This window comes from Oratosquilla oratoria, chromosome 30, assembly GCF_046742065.1.
Source record: "Oratosquilla oratoria isolate Oo_2021 chromosome 30, ASM4674206v1, whole genome shotgun sequence".
Taxonomy (NCBI): domain Eukaryota; kingdom Metazoa; phylum Arthropoda; class Malacostraca; order Stomatopoda; family Squillidae; genus Oratosquilla; species Oratosquilla oratoria.
Genome location: NC_134806.1, coordinates 14279509 through 14296828, shown reverse-complemented (window position 1 = coordinate 14296828; position 17320 = coordinate 14279509). Strand labels below are relative to the sequence as shown.

Below are 17320 nucleotides of genomic sequence, written 5' to 3'. Positions count from 1 at the left end.
TGAACCCACTGATAGAGTAAATAACTCTACCTGGGAGTGGATGTAAGAGGTGGAGGGAGCAAACTTGAGGGGACCACCAAAGATGAGATAGATGGATGGATGGGGTGAAGGGGGCATTGAGCATGAGGGGAATGTCTGTTGATCAAGGAAGGGAGAAGGCAGGAGAGAGGGAGTGGAAAATGACTTTGTATGGATGACACTGTTATGCATGGGAGGGATGGGAATGGAGAGGTAGAGGTGCTTATATGTGAACGATATTCTGATGCAGCCTGAAGGGATTTCTCATTGTCTTCTCTTATTCTGCCTAGGGAGACAGAGAAGGGGGTCGCTGATTAAGTGAAGGGGCCTTGCTGTAGATGTACTGTCTTGTTGCATTGTGCTTAACCCAGGACAGTTGGTGGATGCAAGGATGACCTGTCATCCATGAGGAGCCAAGATAGGAGGGATGGAAAGGGGGGTGGAGGGGAGTGAAATGGGTGGGAATAGATATGTTCCTCTGACTTGGCTACCTCTTTTATAGGGGAGAAAAAAGCTCTGGGTATGTGTGTGTGTGTATTCACTTGGTCTTTGGATCACGTGTTGGACTCGTGATCGACAGCTATTTCCCTCCTGGAAGAGAGCTCAGAGCTCGTAGGTCTGATCTATGGGTAATGCTATGACCTTGCACACACACACACCCCCAACTCCCCGCCCACGAGAGTCAGAGTAACGACCCGAGGCACAGCGATACCGAAATAATTTCGGCCCTGGGCAGTGTGTGTGTGTGTGTGTATATATATATCAACCCAAACCTTACAGTTCTGGTTGGAAAACTCCTCCCAGATCCTCTTATGCTTTGATTTCTTGTAAGAATGTATCCATTAGGGTTACAGAGAGCAGGATGCCTAGTCCTATCACTCCATCCTGTTTTAGCCACATTTTATGACCTATGTGGGAAAACTTAGTGGCACTATTCTTCACTCTACCAGATTTTTTTTTTTTCTATATATATACTGTATATATATATATATATATATATATATATATATATATATATATATATATATATATGTATATATACGTATATATATATACGTATATATACGTATATATATATACGTATATACATACATATATATATATATATATATATATATATATATATATATATGTATATATATATATTCAGTAAAGAGGTGCATGACATTATTAACCCCTTCCATACCATGACACCTGTGTAGGCATCAAGAGGCACGAGTGGGTATATGTGGATGTCTTGATTGTATTTGCTTTGTAGTTGTAGCTGAGTGAACCCCATATTCTGTGAACTGGATTGATAATATTTTCTGTGGTTATTAATATTCAGAGTGGAGAGGGAGGGAGGGAGGGAGAGAGAGGAAAGAAGAAGAAGAAGAAGAAGAAGAAGAAGAAGAAGAAGAAGAAGAAGAAGAAGAAGAAGAAGAAGAAGAAGAAGAAGAAGAAGAAGAAGAAGAAGAAGAAGAAGAAGAAGAAGAAGAAGAAGAAGAAGAAGAAGAAGAAGAAGAAGAAGAAGAAGAAGTAATACATCTGTAACTTTATATTCTATAATGTGAGTATTGTGGTGCATCATTGAATCATCTTACATCAGGCAGCTGATGTTGCCCATGAGAATTTGACTAGCATTGAAGAGGTTAAGAGTGGAGGAACAGTGTAATGGAGGGGGGAGTTGCAGTACAATAAAGTAGTATAATGTCTCTATGAGTAGATAATTCCTCTAACACAAAATAATGAGTGGGTCTGATCCGTACGGGCACCCCATATAGATCCTAAAGTATTAGCTGCATGCTACTGAGCAGATTTTACAGTACAATAACATTGCTTCTGACCCTGGGCAGTGGGCAGGATACAGGGATGATCTGTCATGCATGAGGAGTTAAGTTGAGATGAGGGAAAGGGGAAAGGGTGGTGGATGGGAGTGGAGTGGGTGGGAATGAAATGGGTCGGAGTATGCATATGCCTTATAAGCTGTTAAGAGCAACCAAGAGTTTTCATGAAAGTAGTAGAGCCTTGTTTAAATCAGAAATAGAGAGAATGAATGGTTTGAGGTAAAGGTGGGACTGTAAGGGATATTTCACTATGGCTGTTCACTGTGTACATGGATGGGGTGGTGCAGGTGGTAAATGTGAGAGTAATGGGCAAGGTTAATGGAAAATGGTTAATGAAAATGGGGAAAAGTGAGAGGTGAGCCAGTTGTTGTTTGCTGATGACATTGCACTTTTGGCAGGGTCAGAGAGGGAATATAGGAGGTTAGTGACATTTTGAGAAGGTAGCAAAAGGAGAAAGCTGAAGGTAAATGTGGGTAAAAGTAAGGTGATGAGATATACGAGGGGAGAAGATGGTAGTGTGTTGGAAGCAAGTCTTACAGGAGAGGCTGTAGGAAGTGGATAGCTTTAGATATCTGGGGTCACATGTGGCAGGAAAGTGAGGAGAGATGGAGGTAAATTGTAGATTGAGAGAAGCAAGTAAATGCCGTTGGGGTTAAAAAATGTAATGAGAAATAGGCATTTGGGAATGGATACAAAGAGGAGATTATATGTTGGGATGATTGTGCCAATAGTATTGCATGGGGTAGAGAATTGGAATTCATGAGACAGGAAAAGTTTGAATGTGTTTGAGATGAAAGTCTGAGAAGTATGGTTGGGGTTACAAGGTTGGATAGAGTGAGAAACAAGGAGGCGAGGAGGAGAGCTGGGGTGGTACAAGAGATGGCAAATAGGGCTGATGAAAGAGTACTAGGGTGGTTTGGAAACATGGAAAGAATGAATGAAGAAAGATTAGTAAAAGAGGTGTGAAAGAATGAATGAAGAAAGATTAGTAAAAGAGGTGTGGAAGGCAAAGGTGGAGTGAGGGAACTAGTGGGGATGACCGAGGATGAGGTGGATGGACAGGGTGAAAGGGGCGTTGATCATGACAATATCTGTTGAGCAAGGGAGAAGGCAGGAGATGGGGTGAGTGGAGAATGGCAGTGTATAGATGATATTGTGATGCAAGGGAGGGTATGGGGGATGAGTTAGGGAGTGGTTATGTGTGAATGATATTCTGATGCAGCCCAAAGGGATTATCCTTATTTTCTATTTTTCTTCACGAGGGGACGAAGTTTTTTTTTTTTCCCTTTCTTTCTTTCTCATTACGTGAAGTGGCTTTGCTGTGGATGTGATGTACCTTGCTGCACTGCTTCTGACCCAGGGCAGTGGACTACAGGGATGACCAGTCATCCATGAGGAGCTAAGATGAGAGGGAGGAAAGGGAGGTGGATGGAAGTGGAATGTGTGGGAATGAAATGGGAGGGAGTGCGTATATACCTTTTGACTTAGCTACCTCACTGGTAAGGGGGAAAAAGTCCTAGGTATATAGATATATCCTGGTCTTACTGAAGAGTGGAGGTGTCTATACAAGTTTATACCCAGAGTGTAAACTAAAAACAAATTTAAAATCAAATCAAGTTTCTACTTACTCATTCAAGAGGGTTGCATCAGTTGCATGGAGGATATTAAGGTAAATACATTTACTCACTAATTTCTTTGAGTACTTGCTCATCAACCTGAAAAAGAATAGAAACAATAATTAGATTATCACATAATGATTTCATCTTTGAGGAATGACATCCCTCCTATACTGAGCTTATCCCTGTAGATTTAGTGATCCCCAAGAAGTTAAATACAATCACATTGTACTACCCAATCACATCACCACCGCAAATGATTTCGTGAGGCTACTCTTAACTCTTGACTATTGCGATGCCCACTCAGCTGAATAAAATGGGTCACTGAAACCCAGAAAAAAAATCTGTAGGAGGTATCAACCAACCCCCAGTTAAATAGAATGACATAAATGACAAAATCTGCGAACATCAATGACTACGGCCAATCGATACCTGAGAACCTGTTTCAGGATCTGTGACAATTCTCCACTATTGGCACTACAGCACCAAAAACAAGTTTGATCATTTAGGACCACCTTAAAATGTTGAAGTACTACCTAAATAATATTCAAGTGCTTTTTGGAAAAATATAATACCTGATGCATCAAATAATAGTAGAGTTCTTCAGTCCATTTTTAAGGCTGAATTTAAGAGGTTGACTTTTATGTGGATACTACTTATTCAGGGTTGAAATTCATGTCTAATCAGGGATGAAATCTTAATTGGCAAAAGCCTAATTTGTATACAAATCATTACAGAACAAAAATATGAAGATTAACAGTGGTTTACGTATGATTGTACACATCAAAACACGCCCTGTTAAAAAACTCAAAATTCCCTTGCTACTAAATGGTTATTAGTCTTCTCAGCAACTTCAATAACTTTCACTTTAAATGCTGCTGTACAACTGTTTTTTTCTGGAAGGCATTTTTATGCAAACTTTTGGGAAACTACAAGATTTCAGCTGGATGTCTATGTTACACTAGTGCTCCAGATAAACTTTCTATTCAAATATCCTACACTGAAGGCAAAAAATAAAATTATTGATATAACAAAAGGCACATTATTGGAGATTTCTTTTTAGTAATTAAAATGTATATATATATATATATATATATATATATATATATATATATATATATATATATATATATATCAGTGTAAATGATATGGAAAATAAGAGAAAAGAAAAAGAGGCAAGGATGAATTTGTTAAGACTGGAGAAGACAAGCTATTGCAAAGGCAAACCTCCACTAATAACATGTGGCGATATGTTCCAGGTCTGTATAACTAAAAATGTTCTTTACTTTTTCCTGTTTCCTCTGGATTTGTTAATAGAAAAGTGTGTCTAGACTTTGGCTGCCAGAAAGTGTAGGCCAAGTTGTACATGTACATATGCTATACTTGGGTGCACATATGTTATGCCAGACATAAAAATCTAGGGTCCACTTATACGAAAAATTCTGGATTTTCTGGCCACAAATTATAGGGTCAACTTTTAACTGAGAGAGAATATTACTTGGGTATAAATGGTAGATGTTACAAGAATGTTACATGGTTTAACCCCTTCCATACGGTGCCGCCTACGTAGGCGGCATGGGGAGCAAGTGGATACGCGAGGCTGCCATATCGGAGTCTTGATTATATCTATTGTAGTTGTCCCTGCGTAACTGACATACTCTCTAAACTGGCTTCATCACATTTTCTATGGTTATCAAAATTCACGGGTGAAAGAGAGAACGATTATTATAAGCAGTGACTATTTTTTATGAAGCGAGTATTATGACGCAACATCGTACGTCTGGCAGCTAATGCTGCCTGCGAGATTTTGGCCCGGAGTGAAGTGGTTAAGAAGGAAACAGGCAAGAACTGGTTTACCAATAGGGTGGTCAACAATTGTAATACACTTTGTAATCATGTAGTGAGCGCTGAAACTATCGGTTGTTTTAAGAAAATGTTAGATAACTTTATGGATGAAGGTGACAGGTAGTAATGGACATGGAACTGCCTAGTGTAGGTATTATGGTCTCTTGTAGTCACCTTCATTCTTGTTTTAAATGGCTTTATGTATATGTGTATACTATATATATATATATATATATATATATATATATATAGAGAGAGAGAGAGAGAGAGAGAGGTGGATAGGGGTGAAAGAAGCACTGGAAACATGAGAAGTGTCAAGCTGTGTCAAGCAGGAAAATGGTAAAGCATGAAATAAACAAGTAACAGCAAAGAATCAACATTTCTCTCACTCCATCGTTTCCATCATCCCAAATCTTAACCTTTGTATAGGTTTAGACTTTGTCCATCATTCAGTTTTGCAATATATGATGGAAAAACAATTTGATATTTGGAGATTTGAAAAATAAAATATTGAAACCAGAGTAATTTTCACTCAAATGAACTCTGAACTGTCAGTGCTGGTGAGGCCCATGGAAGCCCAGTGCATTAATAACCCCTGAATTCATCTCATTTCTCACTCCATCATTCCTCATACCTACAAAATACTTCTCAAACACTTCATCTCATACACATTTAAGCAACTCCTTTCTATATACCAAAAAGCTTCTTATGTACTTCATTGGGTGTCATTTAATAATAAGGATACATTAAGCCCCACCCCCCACCCCAAAACACACCTCTCATACACATTTAAGCAAATCCTTTCTATATACCAAAAAGCTTCTTATGTACTTCATTGGGTGTCATTTAATAATAAGGATACATTAAGCCCCACCCCCCACCCCAAAACACACCTAAGTTTCATTCTATAATGCATTTTTTTTAAAGTATTCTGAATGAGAAAATAACCAATACAAAGGGTTACAATATGTACCATACTTTCAGGTGTACAAGATCTTCTCATATAATGTACCATTATTTTAGATGGAAATTTTCAAAACATCCTACTCCTAGCCAATCAGTCATGCTAGCAGCCTGCTATTTATCAGAATGCAGGAACTCTCACAGTTACCTCTCCTAATCTGACTGTCCCTACTATTTATTCTATTTTTTTTTTTCTTCTCTATTTTTGTACACTACCCTCTTGGAAGATGACCAGCCTGGCTCAAAAACATCTTGGGGATAAAATTTACAAAATTTGCAGAATTATGGACTTGATCATTTCAAGGAAACCCCAAACCACTCGGCTGACCCATGAAAATGATGCCTGATTGCACAATTGGTCTATGTCATTTTTACATAAATCATATGCAGGTACAATTACTCTGTGGATTTTTTGTTTTTGTATGTTACTATATGTACATTATGTATGTGTATATATATATATACAGATGCTCCTCAACTTACATTTTAGTTACGTTCCGAACAGCCGAACGTAAGTTGAAAATGAACGTAAGTTGTTACTGTACTATACATCCGTAAATTCTATTACCGTATCTTATAAAACACCCCTAAATCATTAATTATACACATAACATTGTAAAATAATAACATTAATTTCAAATAAATTAAATTCAAGCAACATAAATTGAGATGGTGGAGGAGGCAAGGCATGTTCAGTTTGTCGTTTGTGCAATGTAAACAATGGACGCAGCGTCATGCGCAAGTATCGTTTGAACTACGGAGAGCGCGCTAAACTAAAAAATTCACTAATTTTTTTTTTTTTTTTACAATTTTTTTTTAGTCAGTTCAAATATAAAATCGAAAAAACGTAAAACGAATGAACGTAAGTAGAGGAGCGTCTGTATATATATATGAGGAAATGGTCAAGAAAATATTAGTTACATTGATAAAATGATAAAACCAAAATTGGAGTATGCTGCAACACTGTGGACACCCAGTGCTAAAAACAATATAAAGAAAATAGAAAGAATACAAAGAGCAACAACAAAGATGGCACCAACACTCCCAAATGACATACAAACAAAGATTGTCCAAATTGGAACTGCCAACTTTGGAACAAAGAAGAGAAAGAGATCTACTGACTATTTATAGAATCATGAAAGGAACAGAAGTCCTAGATAGAGATGATCTATTAAAATGGGACAAGTAAAAAACAAGAGGGCATGAAAAGAAACTCAAAAAGGATAATTATTGAAGAGATGTGAAAAAGAATAGCTGCCCACCACACGAGTGGTGGATATCTGGAATAAATTAGATAAGGCAACAGTGTGTGTAAATACTATTCAAGAATTTAAGAACAAACTTGATGCTGAAAGATACAAGATGGGTCTCCCTTCCCATATAATAAAACTAGGTAAATGTATATTTTTCTACATTATAAGGGAGGGGGGAGGGTCAAGTCAAAGTATACACACACCCTAAGCTCATTCAAAAACCTATTTGTTGTGCTTTCTATCTTAGTTCTTAATCTGAACACACAAACGGTGGAACAAGGACACAAATACTAGTACACCTCTCCACAACAGAGTAACAAAATAATACAATTTCTGGAGGAGGAGGAGGAGGAGGAGGAGGAGGAGGAGAAGAGAGAGAGAAGAGAGAAGAGAGAGAGAGAGAGAGGAGAGAGAGAGAGAAAGAGAGAGAGCAATATTCTTTCCTATGCTAATCAACCTCCTAAGTAATTTCCTAATAACAGATCCAGAATATAACACTCAAGCATTTATCTATGCAGGTGACCTGACAATCATAACCCAGCAAATAAACTATAAAACAGCAGGTAAGAACACCCAAGCTTATTTTAACAGACTAGAACAATGGCTCATCTCAGAAATCAAAATCGTTTCACTACTCACTCCAGACAAGAGGAGAAAAGCACCTAAGAAACCCAAACCTACTTGAACAAAATACAATGGCTCAGAAATCATAGAATGGCTCATCCCATAAATCATGAATAAAAGAATACATTTACAAATTGTTTGCATGGTCAATGAATCTGTTTTCCCTAAAAAAGCGTATATTCAGAGGTGATTTGATACAGATCGTTAAGATTCCAAAGGAAATTGACATCACAAAAGTGACAAAATTTTCACACTGAATGAGAATCCGACAAGAAATAATGGTCTCAAACTGTCAGGAAATAATTTAATTAGGAAGTGGGTAGAAACAACTTTGCCAAGCATGTAGTTAATGAATGGAATAAACTTCCTGCAGAGGCAGTGCAGTTCAGTTCGAAGCTTTAAGATTCGTTTAGATAAACACCTAAGATGCTGTATTGACTGCCATTTATTTTATATTATTTGTTTATCTATCATTACTTGCTCCATTTTCATTTATTATTAGTTATCTGTCAATTTATTATTATTTACTGTTTGTTTATTATTTAACTATACCTATGCATTTGTTTATTTAATTTTATTATTGTTTATATAATTTATTTTATTTCCTTATTATTATAATTTTTTCCATATCCAACCTAGTCATGGACCAAAAGGTCTCCTGTCAGCATGCTCCACCTTTGTAATCCTTTGTAAAGTAAAGTTTAATATCTCTAAGTGCAGTATGTTACATGTACACTTACACAACCCAGAAAACAAGTACACTGGGGTTTCGAAATGTGACAAGGTTGGGGCAGTTTTTGAGGCATCATAATGCAATTTTTTTAAAATACAAATCACCTCCTTCTTAGTAGACAAACGGTTTGCTATGGAGGTGTTTCATGTTTCAACATCTCAAAAACTGTCCCAATCCTGTCACATTTTGAGACCCCAGTGTATAGCTCAGATAACACCATTTTAGAGAAAACAAAATGTGAAAAAGACTTGGGAGTATTGGTGAATCCTGACCTTAAATCTGAGAAACAGAGCATTGGTGCCAGGAACAGAGCTAACATGGCATTAGGATTTATCGCTAGGATGATTACAAATGAAAGTGCAGATATACTCATCAAACTATCTGGCGATAGATCCAACCTTCACTATGAGGTGCAATTTTGGTCTCTGCCCTACAGAATGGATATTGATTCACTAGCATCAGTACTGAGGAGAATGACCAAAACGATACATGGGTTCTGAAATTTACCCTATGCACACAGGCTTAGGCAACTAAACTTATACTCTCTGGAGAGATGCATAGTGTGGGGTGACCTAACATAGGTACTCAAACGAGTCAAGGGCTTTAATAAGGGTGATGCAGACAAGGTCATCATATTAAGACAGCATGGTAGGAATTGTAGTAATGGATTTAAATTGTACAAAATTAGATTTGAGGAGGAGATAGGCAACAACTGGTTTACCAATAGAGTGGTTAATGAATGGAATCGATTCAGGAAATATGTAGTGAGTGCCGAATCTATTGCTTGTTTTAAGAGGTTAGATAACTTTATGAATGGAGATGATCAATGGTAATGGGCATAGAACTGCCTAGTGTAAGCCTTATGGTCTATTGCAGTCTCCTTCATTATTTCCTTATGTAACATTGCTCACCATACAACCATGAAAAAGAGAAGAGAAGAGAAGAGGAGAGAGAGAGAGAGAGAGAAAAAGAGAGAGAGAGAGAGAGAGAGAGAGAGAGAGAGAGAGAGAGAGAGAGAGAGAGAGAGGGGGGGGAGTAAATAAATGACTAAACTTTTCCAATGGAAAAAAAAAAAAAAAAAAAAAAAAAAAAAAAAAATATACGAGCATAATTTTTTATATCAATACAGTCTTCAGCCCATACACTAATGATCTGACAGTAGAAATAAAAAAGAATCTAAACTTACAAAATCAACTGAAAGTACAGGATTTGGACAACAGAAGAAAACTAACTATTGTCTACAAACAATTCATTACTACCACACTTGACTACATTTCCATAGCATGGTTCTCAAGAATCTATAAAACATCAACACTTTAAAAAACTTTCAAAATACAGCTTTGAGAGTAATAATAAGATGCACCAAAACCATGCAATATATTACCAGCTCACACAAACCAAAATCCTCCCCATAGGATATTATATGAAAATTATAGGTAGCCTGTTCTATGCTACAACCCTAAACCTCACTCACCCATCTTATATCACACATCCATTACCAGTTGAACATGACCTAAAATACACCAGCAGCCTACTACTAAACACTTAGTACAAGCTACCACCTATACCACATAATATCACATTCAAGCTTTTCAAGGCTGGCCACCAAATTGAATGCTTCACCTCTCTGCCTTAAGAATCAGCCTCACAGAAAAATCCATCAATGGAGGAATGTACCACACTAAAACAATTGCATTTAGGACACAATCCATCTCCAAGATTGTACCAACACAGAATAGGCCCAGCCATAGAATCAAACAATCCTAGATACAACCAATACACATAAGACATGCCCCACAAAAAAATCCCTAAATAATAACACAATATTTCTTCTCTAAGTGACCTATGGGCCCACCGCCTGTTGCTGGTTACCTGGGAGACGTGGGTCTCCTGCAAGAGAGAGAACTGGTGCAATGGACTGATTGACCTTAGCTCCTGTGGTGAAGGGATTTCCTTTTCACCTGTCCACTGCTTAGATCAGAGACAATTCAGCAAGACACAGTACCTCTTAAGCAGGGCCCAGCCAATGCTGGTTTACTCTCACTGCCTCATTACATGGCAACACTCCACTGTCATTCACTTGAGAATTTATAGAGTAAAGAAGTCCCTTTGAGCCACATCATCTCTTCATTCACAATCACTCTCCACTCACATCAATCTCTTTCCTGGTTGATGACATTCATCTTGCATCGAAAGCCCCTTTCACTGTTCCATCCACCTCATACTCAGTGTTACCCTCATGCGAACTCCATTCATCTCCAACCTTTCACACTCAATTTTTCTAATCTTCATTTGTTCTTTCCACATGCCCAAGCCATCCCAGTAATCTTTGATAAAACTTATCTGCAGGTTCTCTTTCCGCCCTTACTTTCTGTCTCGCCTCAACATTTCTCACTCTATCCTCATAACCCCCAATTTATCTTAAACACTTTATCTTTGAAAATAAAAAAACAAATCAAAATAAACACTTTATAGAATTCCCTTTGTTTTCATCCTCAGATACCTATTTTTCATGACATTTTTCACTCTTCCGAGCTCAAAACTTGCCCGTCTACCTCCTGCACCACCCCCATCCATGTACACAGAGAATAACCATGTTAAAACCTCGGTTGGTTGGGGGGGGGGTGAAGACAATAGACTAAGCCTATTTATACTGGGATATTTTTAGTCAGACTTATACATCGTTTTACAATCAATACAACCATAGCTTGAAAATAATATACTATTGGAGAAAAATTGAGTTACCAGAAACAATAAAGAGAATATCAATAGTGCTGCTGAACTGAACTTCAGCATTAGTGAGTGTAATGTATACAAATGGCATGAGATGAAGAAGCTAAAAGCTGTCTAAACAGAAATGCAATGATTGTGGTAAAACAACTGTATTTCCAGAACTGGAGGAGAAAGTCAAGTGTGCCACAGAAATTTTTCTCAAAGCTCAGATCATAACTAAATAGATAAAATCCAACCAACAGATTTCAAGGCATCAGTGACATGGGGAAAACATTTCATGGCCTGTCATCACCAGTCTGTCCATTGCTGAACGCACACCGCACAATGCCTGTCTAGTGATTTTCATGAGAAGCCACTAAACTTCTAGAAATTTATCATCAAAATGAGAAAGCAGAATGATTGCCACTGCATAGGTAATGCTGACCAGATTCCCTTAACATTTGATTTGCCCTATAATATGACCATGGACAAAGTAGAGGCAAAATCTGTCATGCTGAAGAATGTTGGTGCTGAGATAAACAGCTTCACTGTCATGTTGTGATGTCTAGCTATTGGTACAAAAATACCTCCATATATCATCTTTTGAAAGAAAACTATGCCCAAAGAGAAATTTCCAGTGGGCATCATAGTTAAAGTACACCCAAAAGGATAGATGGATGATGAAAATATGAAAGACTGGGTAAACATGTCTGGTAGGCGACATGATGACCTAACGAAAAAATGTAACCTGTTTAGTGTTCAGTGCATTTCATTGCTCTCGATCAGATGCACTCATATGTCCAAGGATGGAAACCATGAAGGGTTATTCCCCCAATCTTTGTATCGGCAACCAAAGCCTACCTGTTCTGCCAACTGGCAAGAACTGTTACCCATATTGTGGAATACATTTGGAATGGAATGGGGTTGGTAAGGGCAGTCAGAGTTGCTGCCTGCTTATTGGCATTTTCATTCCCTAGAATAAACATGGTAAAGGAAACATGGACTGAAAGTGAAGTGTTTATTCCTGCTGTTTCATCTATTGACTTTGAGAAAGTCAATAGACTAAATGTCAGAAATAAACGCTTCACTTCTAGTCCATGTTTCCTTTGCCGTGTTTATACAATTTGTTCACATGGATTTTCATTCCCTGGAATCCCCATATGAGCTGGGACACAGAAAAATCCAACATTATAACCTCTACTCTGTAGTAAGTAGAGCTGCTCAAAAACTGATAAAACAAGAGGATCAAGGGAAGGACTAAAATGTTCCATTTGCAAGAGAACACTATGAGAATCGCTAAAAATTGTAAAAAATTAAACAGGAAGGGTAAAGATGATTCTTAAAATTATGATAATGGCAGATTGTTCCACTGTAAAATCGGAAGCTACTCTGGGGAGGCTACCGCTACAACCAAATGAAGGGAACATCATGTCCCCCAGCATTAGACATTGAACCGTTTGTAAACACTGGGACGTTAGTTGGAATGTGTGGAACAGTATTCTAGGAATAGTGTATGGTACTTGTAATCTGGTAACACATTTTTTTTTAGGAATACCAGGGTTGCAGACAGCAACACTGGGGAATTGCCATTAACCAACTCAAGTTGATAGGGATATACAGAAATGGAAGTTACATTTAATGTTGTCATGGCAGATGTTGCCTTGAAACCGAAAGGTTTAGGGAAGCTTGGGCAAAGATGTATATAGCTGTGAGCAGAAGTCTTGGGATACTGACTAACATGAAACTGATTCAGGAAGATGCTGAACTCTATACCAGCATCTCAGCCATAGGAACTGGCAACTCAAGCCCAATAGAAGGATGCCTGCATCTACCAGTATGCTTGGTATTGGGATAAACAGAACACACCAGTTACTAAGTGGACACCAGCATGGTGTAATGAGTTCAACACACAAAGTTGAACTTCAGTAGCAAATGAGTAGATTTCACAGCGATGCTCCAACTTTGTGAGGATAATTGTTAAGTGTAATAGGAGGAGGGTCAGCACCCCCAAGAAGTACAATATAAAACTCTAAGGAGTGGCATTGTTTTCATACAATTACATACACATACATACATATACCAAAGGCTTTTCCCCCCTTACAAGGGAGGTAGCCAAAAAGAAAAAGGCATAAAAACCATTCCCACCCATTCCATCCCTAATACACTCCACTCCCCTCCACCCTCCCTCTTATCTTGGCACCTCCTGGATACAATTAACCTCAATATAGTGAAGGTGAGGTACTCAAGTCAGGCAGCTGTCAAATTAGTCCTAGGAAGCAGGTTTCCTCCACACAAGGTATTCTTCTTTCATACAGAGATAGGTCTGGATCAGGATGAACACCAAGGAGGTGGCAAAAGTGTATGGCCTCACTCTTTGAAGTAGAGAAACAAAATCTTCGAGTTGTGGCCCACTCAGAGAACTTTTCAATCACTAATTGCAGTTTTCTCTCAGTTTATGGAGACTGTGCTGCAGAGGAGATTGATAAGTCATCAACAAATAAGCTACTACAAACTTCTTCTGGAAGCATATTGACAACATTGTTTATGACCACAAAGAAAAGTGTGACACTAAGTATTCTTCCTTGTGGTATGCTGTCTTCAAGTGAATGAGCTTTAGACAGAGTGGTTCCAATTCGCACTTGCAAGAAACAATGAGATAAAAACTGCCAAATAAAAATGGGGAGTCTGCCACAAAGGTTGTATGTATAGGTTTTCAAGAATGTTGTGGTGCCAGGCTGTTTTGTATGCTTTTTCCAAGTCAAAGAATATAGTGATGTGGTGTCGTTTCTTTGCAAATGCTCTGCAAATAGAGAATTCTAAGGAGAGAAGAGCATCAGCTGTGGATTGCATTTTTTGAAATGCATATTGAAATACCATATGAGCCTGACATCTATTATCTTTTCCAGCAGTTTACAGATGCAAGAGGTTAAGGATATGGGGCAATAATTGGTTACCAACTGATGGTCTTCTCCAGGTTTTGGGATTGGGATGATTATAGCAACACCCTAAGAGTACAGGAAGTCTCCGGTGTTCCATACAAAGTTGAAGAGGTCTAATAAAAGGGAATATGCCTTATCTGACATATGACAAAAAGGTGTGTGGGATGTCATCATGGCCTCCTGGTGACAAATCGCTGCATCATGACAGAGCTAGGTTTAATTCACAGATAGAAAAGGGCTCATTATAAGGTTCAGTCCTAGTGGAGGCAAAATTAATTCCACAGGATTCCAAATGGCATCAATGGTGTGCCACTGGTGAATTAGGGTTTTTCTTAGTATTATTGGGAAATAGTCACTCCCATATAAGTCATGTAAAACATAACAAATCAAATCTAAAACTACTTCTGATGAACTGAGGGAAATGTCAATTGATGTCAAGGTTCCACTTTGGATTTGGAACTGTGTTGGGTCTCCCCGAGTTCTATTTCCTTGTCTTCTATAAAACTCACCAGTAAAACTCCTCTAAGGTTGACTAAGCTGTCTCCCCACAGTGGGTGGCAATGACTAAAATCTAATAGGAGGAAAGGAGAGGGAAGGTCTTGTATAAGGTGGCTAAGGTCATCCCTCTCAACTGAGATAGTGGGTGGTAAGTATATATGTATGCACATTGTGTAGGCTTGGTTTAAAAACAGTCTTACTACAAAAGCATGCAGTGGTGTCTGCAGCTCAACAACAGTTTGGGGAGACATCACTTCTTGTTAACACCACGGCAACGACACAGTGGCCCTGTTCCAAATTAGATTCTGTGTAGTATGCTATGTATGCTGAAGGAGCAGGAGGGACAGAGATTCCTACAGACAGACACAAGCTGGGGAGAATCTTGAAAGGTGGAGACTCAGCTCCTTCCTGGAGGTACGCATACCAGAACAATTCCATTGTAGGAACTTGAATTTGGCTACTTTGTTGCCTTTTGGGAAGCTCCAGAGAGGAGTTTCCTTTTCCTGACCAGACACAGTGTTTTGTTCAGTTGATGAAGTTTGTCTTGGTTGTTGCTTGTGGGGTCAGCAATCCATGATTGGGGGCATGATGTTACTTTTGTAGTCTGCATTTGAGTTTTGAATTCTGGTTCTGAAGGAATATCTTTGCAGGTGGGGGTGGGAGGGTTTGTTTGCTGAATTGAGGGTCTCTGCTGATCCTTGTGGATGCTTTTGATTTAACTGGGGAAGAATTGTGCAAGGTTTGGTTGAAGTGTGTGTTTGTGTTGGTTTTGGTTTGGGGATCTGTGTGACTTTTGCAACATGGCTTCCTGTTGAGAAGGTTTATGTTATTGCCCAGGATTTTGTTCCCCCAATCATGGATCGCTGACCTCACAAGCAACAAACAAGACAAACTTCATCACCTGAACAAAATGGAACAAGTTGTGGAGGGAGGTCTTAGCTTCACTGCAGACAAACATTACATTCACATCAAGAGGGAGTGCTTTTTAAAACGAGTGGCCCCCGGGAAGATGAGGTACCCTGTCCGTGGCAACTACCACTCACTCCCTTCATAATCCCAGTGCAGTTGCCCTTGGGCCCTGGAGCCAAATCAAGTATCTCGTAATCTATGGAGACAAACTACACCCAAAACCCCTGGAAGGTGGTTGACCAGGCTCTCAGGATCACCCCATCTAGTCATGGTGGAAGAGAAACATATGAGCAGGTTAGAGGTCACACTCTCCCTGTCACTGTGTCCCACGTTGGAAGACCCCAAGGATCACGTATCGAGTCTTGTCTTGATATAGTCAAGATATCAAATATCTACCCATCGCTATCATATCATGCAATCCACTCGGCTCTCAAGCCCAGACACCCAACCATCCAGCACAGGGCCACCTCACATGGTCACTCTGGTGAGCAGCACCATTGGCCCATACAGGTAGCCTAACACTGGGAACCTTTAAGTCAGGTCCCTCACTGGCTGCCTTCATTGGATGGGTAGCTCTCTCTCCCTAAGTAGGGGAGAACAGGGGTTGAAGCCCCCTCTAGCCTCACTTGCCAGATCATTGAGACATGCAAACTCCCCCCACCATAACAAGACAGTTCCTAAAGGGGGAGTTGGGGGGGGGTGGTTGCAATGTCATCTTCCAGCCTCTCCTGTAGCTTAGAAGGGATGGATGGTGGCTGCATCACAGTCTGGCCAGGTAGACTCTGTCCTTTTGGGGGAGAGAGGATTCAGCGGGATGGACATCAGGGGATCAGTAATGCAGCAATGTGTTGCTTTTCAGTTTGTTGATGGAGGAGTGAGTGATATGATTATGGATATGCTTCTGAAGGCTGATGTCTGGTGGTTGTGGAGGGAAAGACAGGTGTATTTGTGTGTGATACAAGTGTTTGGGTATTGTTTAAGATTTCTTGGCATGTGTGTGTGTTCTGCTATGTAGTCCAGTGGGGGTACCGAGGTTGTAGAGGCTGTGGCAAGTGTTTGTGTGCCTCTCATGTCAAGGGGATCCTTGACTTTGAAGCTATATTGTTGATTCCTACGGTGACAAGTACCAGAGGAGGAGGAGGAGGAGGAGGAGGAGTAGTAGGAGGAGGAAGAGGAAAAGTCATAAACAAATAATTTGATAAAAGTTCTTATACACATACTATCAAAATAGATCATAGATACAAATAAAAATAATAACAAGAAAGGCTAACAAGCTTCCTAGCTGTCACAGTACAAAGTAACCCAAAACAACCAAATTACTGGAACTAAAAAAAGACTGTAAATTGGAGTACCCCAAAAGGCAATATTCACTTAGTATATATTC

General features: G+C 39.1%; 1 protein-coding gene across 4 annotated transcripts in view; it reads right to left on the bottom strand.

Annotated features, from left to right (window-relative positions):
- Positions 1-17320, bottom strand: part of LOC143041028 (uncharacterized) — a 173171-nt gene that overhangs the window by 114326 nt on the left and 41525 nt on the right. For all 4 annotated transcript variants that reach the window (XM_076212616.1, XM_076212618.1, XM_076212615.1 and 1 more), the window contains exon 3: positions 3473-3559. In XM_076212616.1, coding sequence (XP_076068731.1) covers positions 3473-3559 — 87 coding nt within the window. The remainder of the gene's footprint in view (positions 1-3472; positions 3560-17320) is intronic.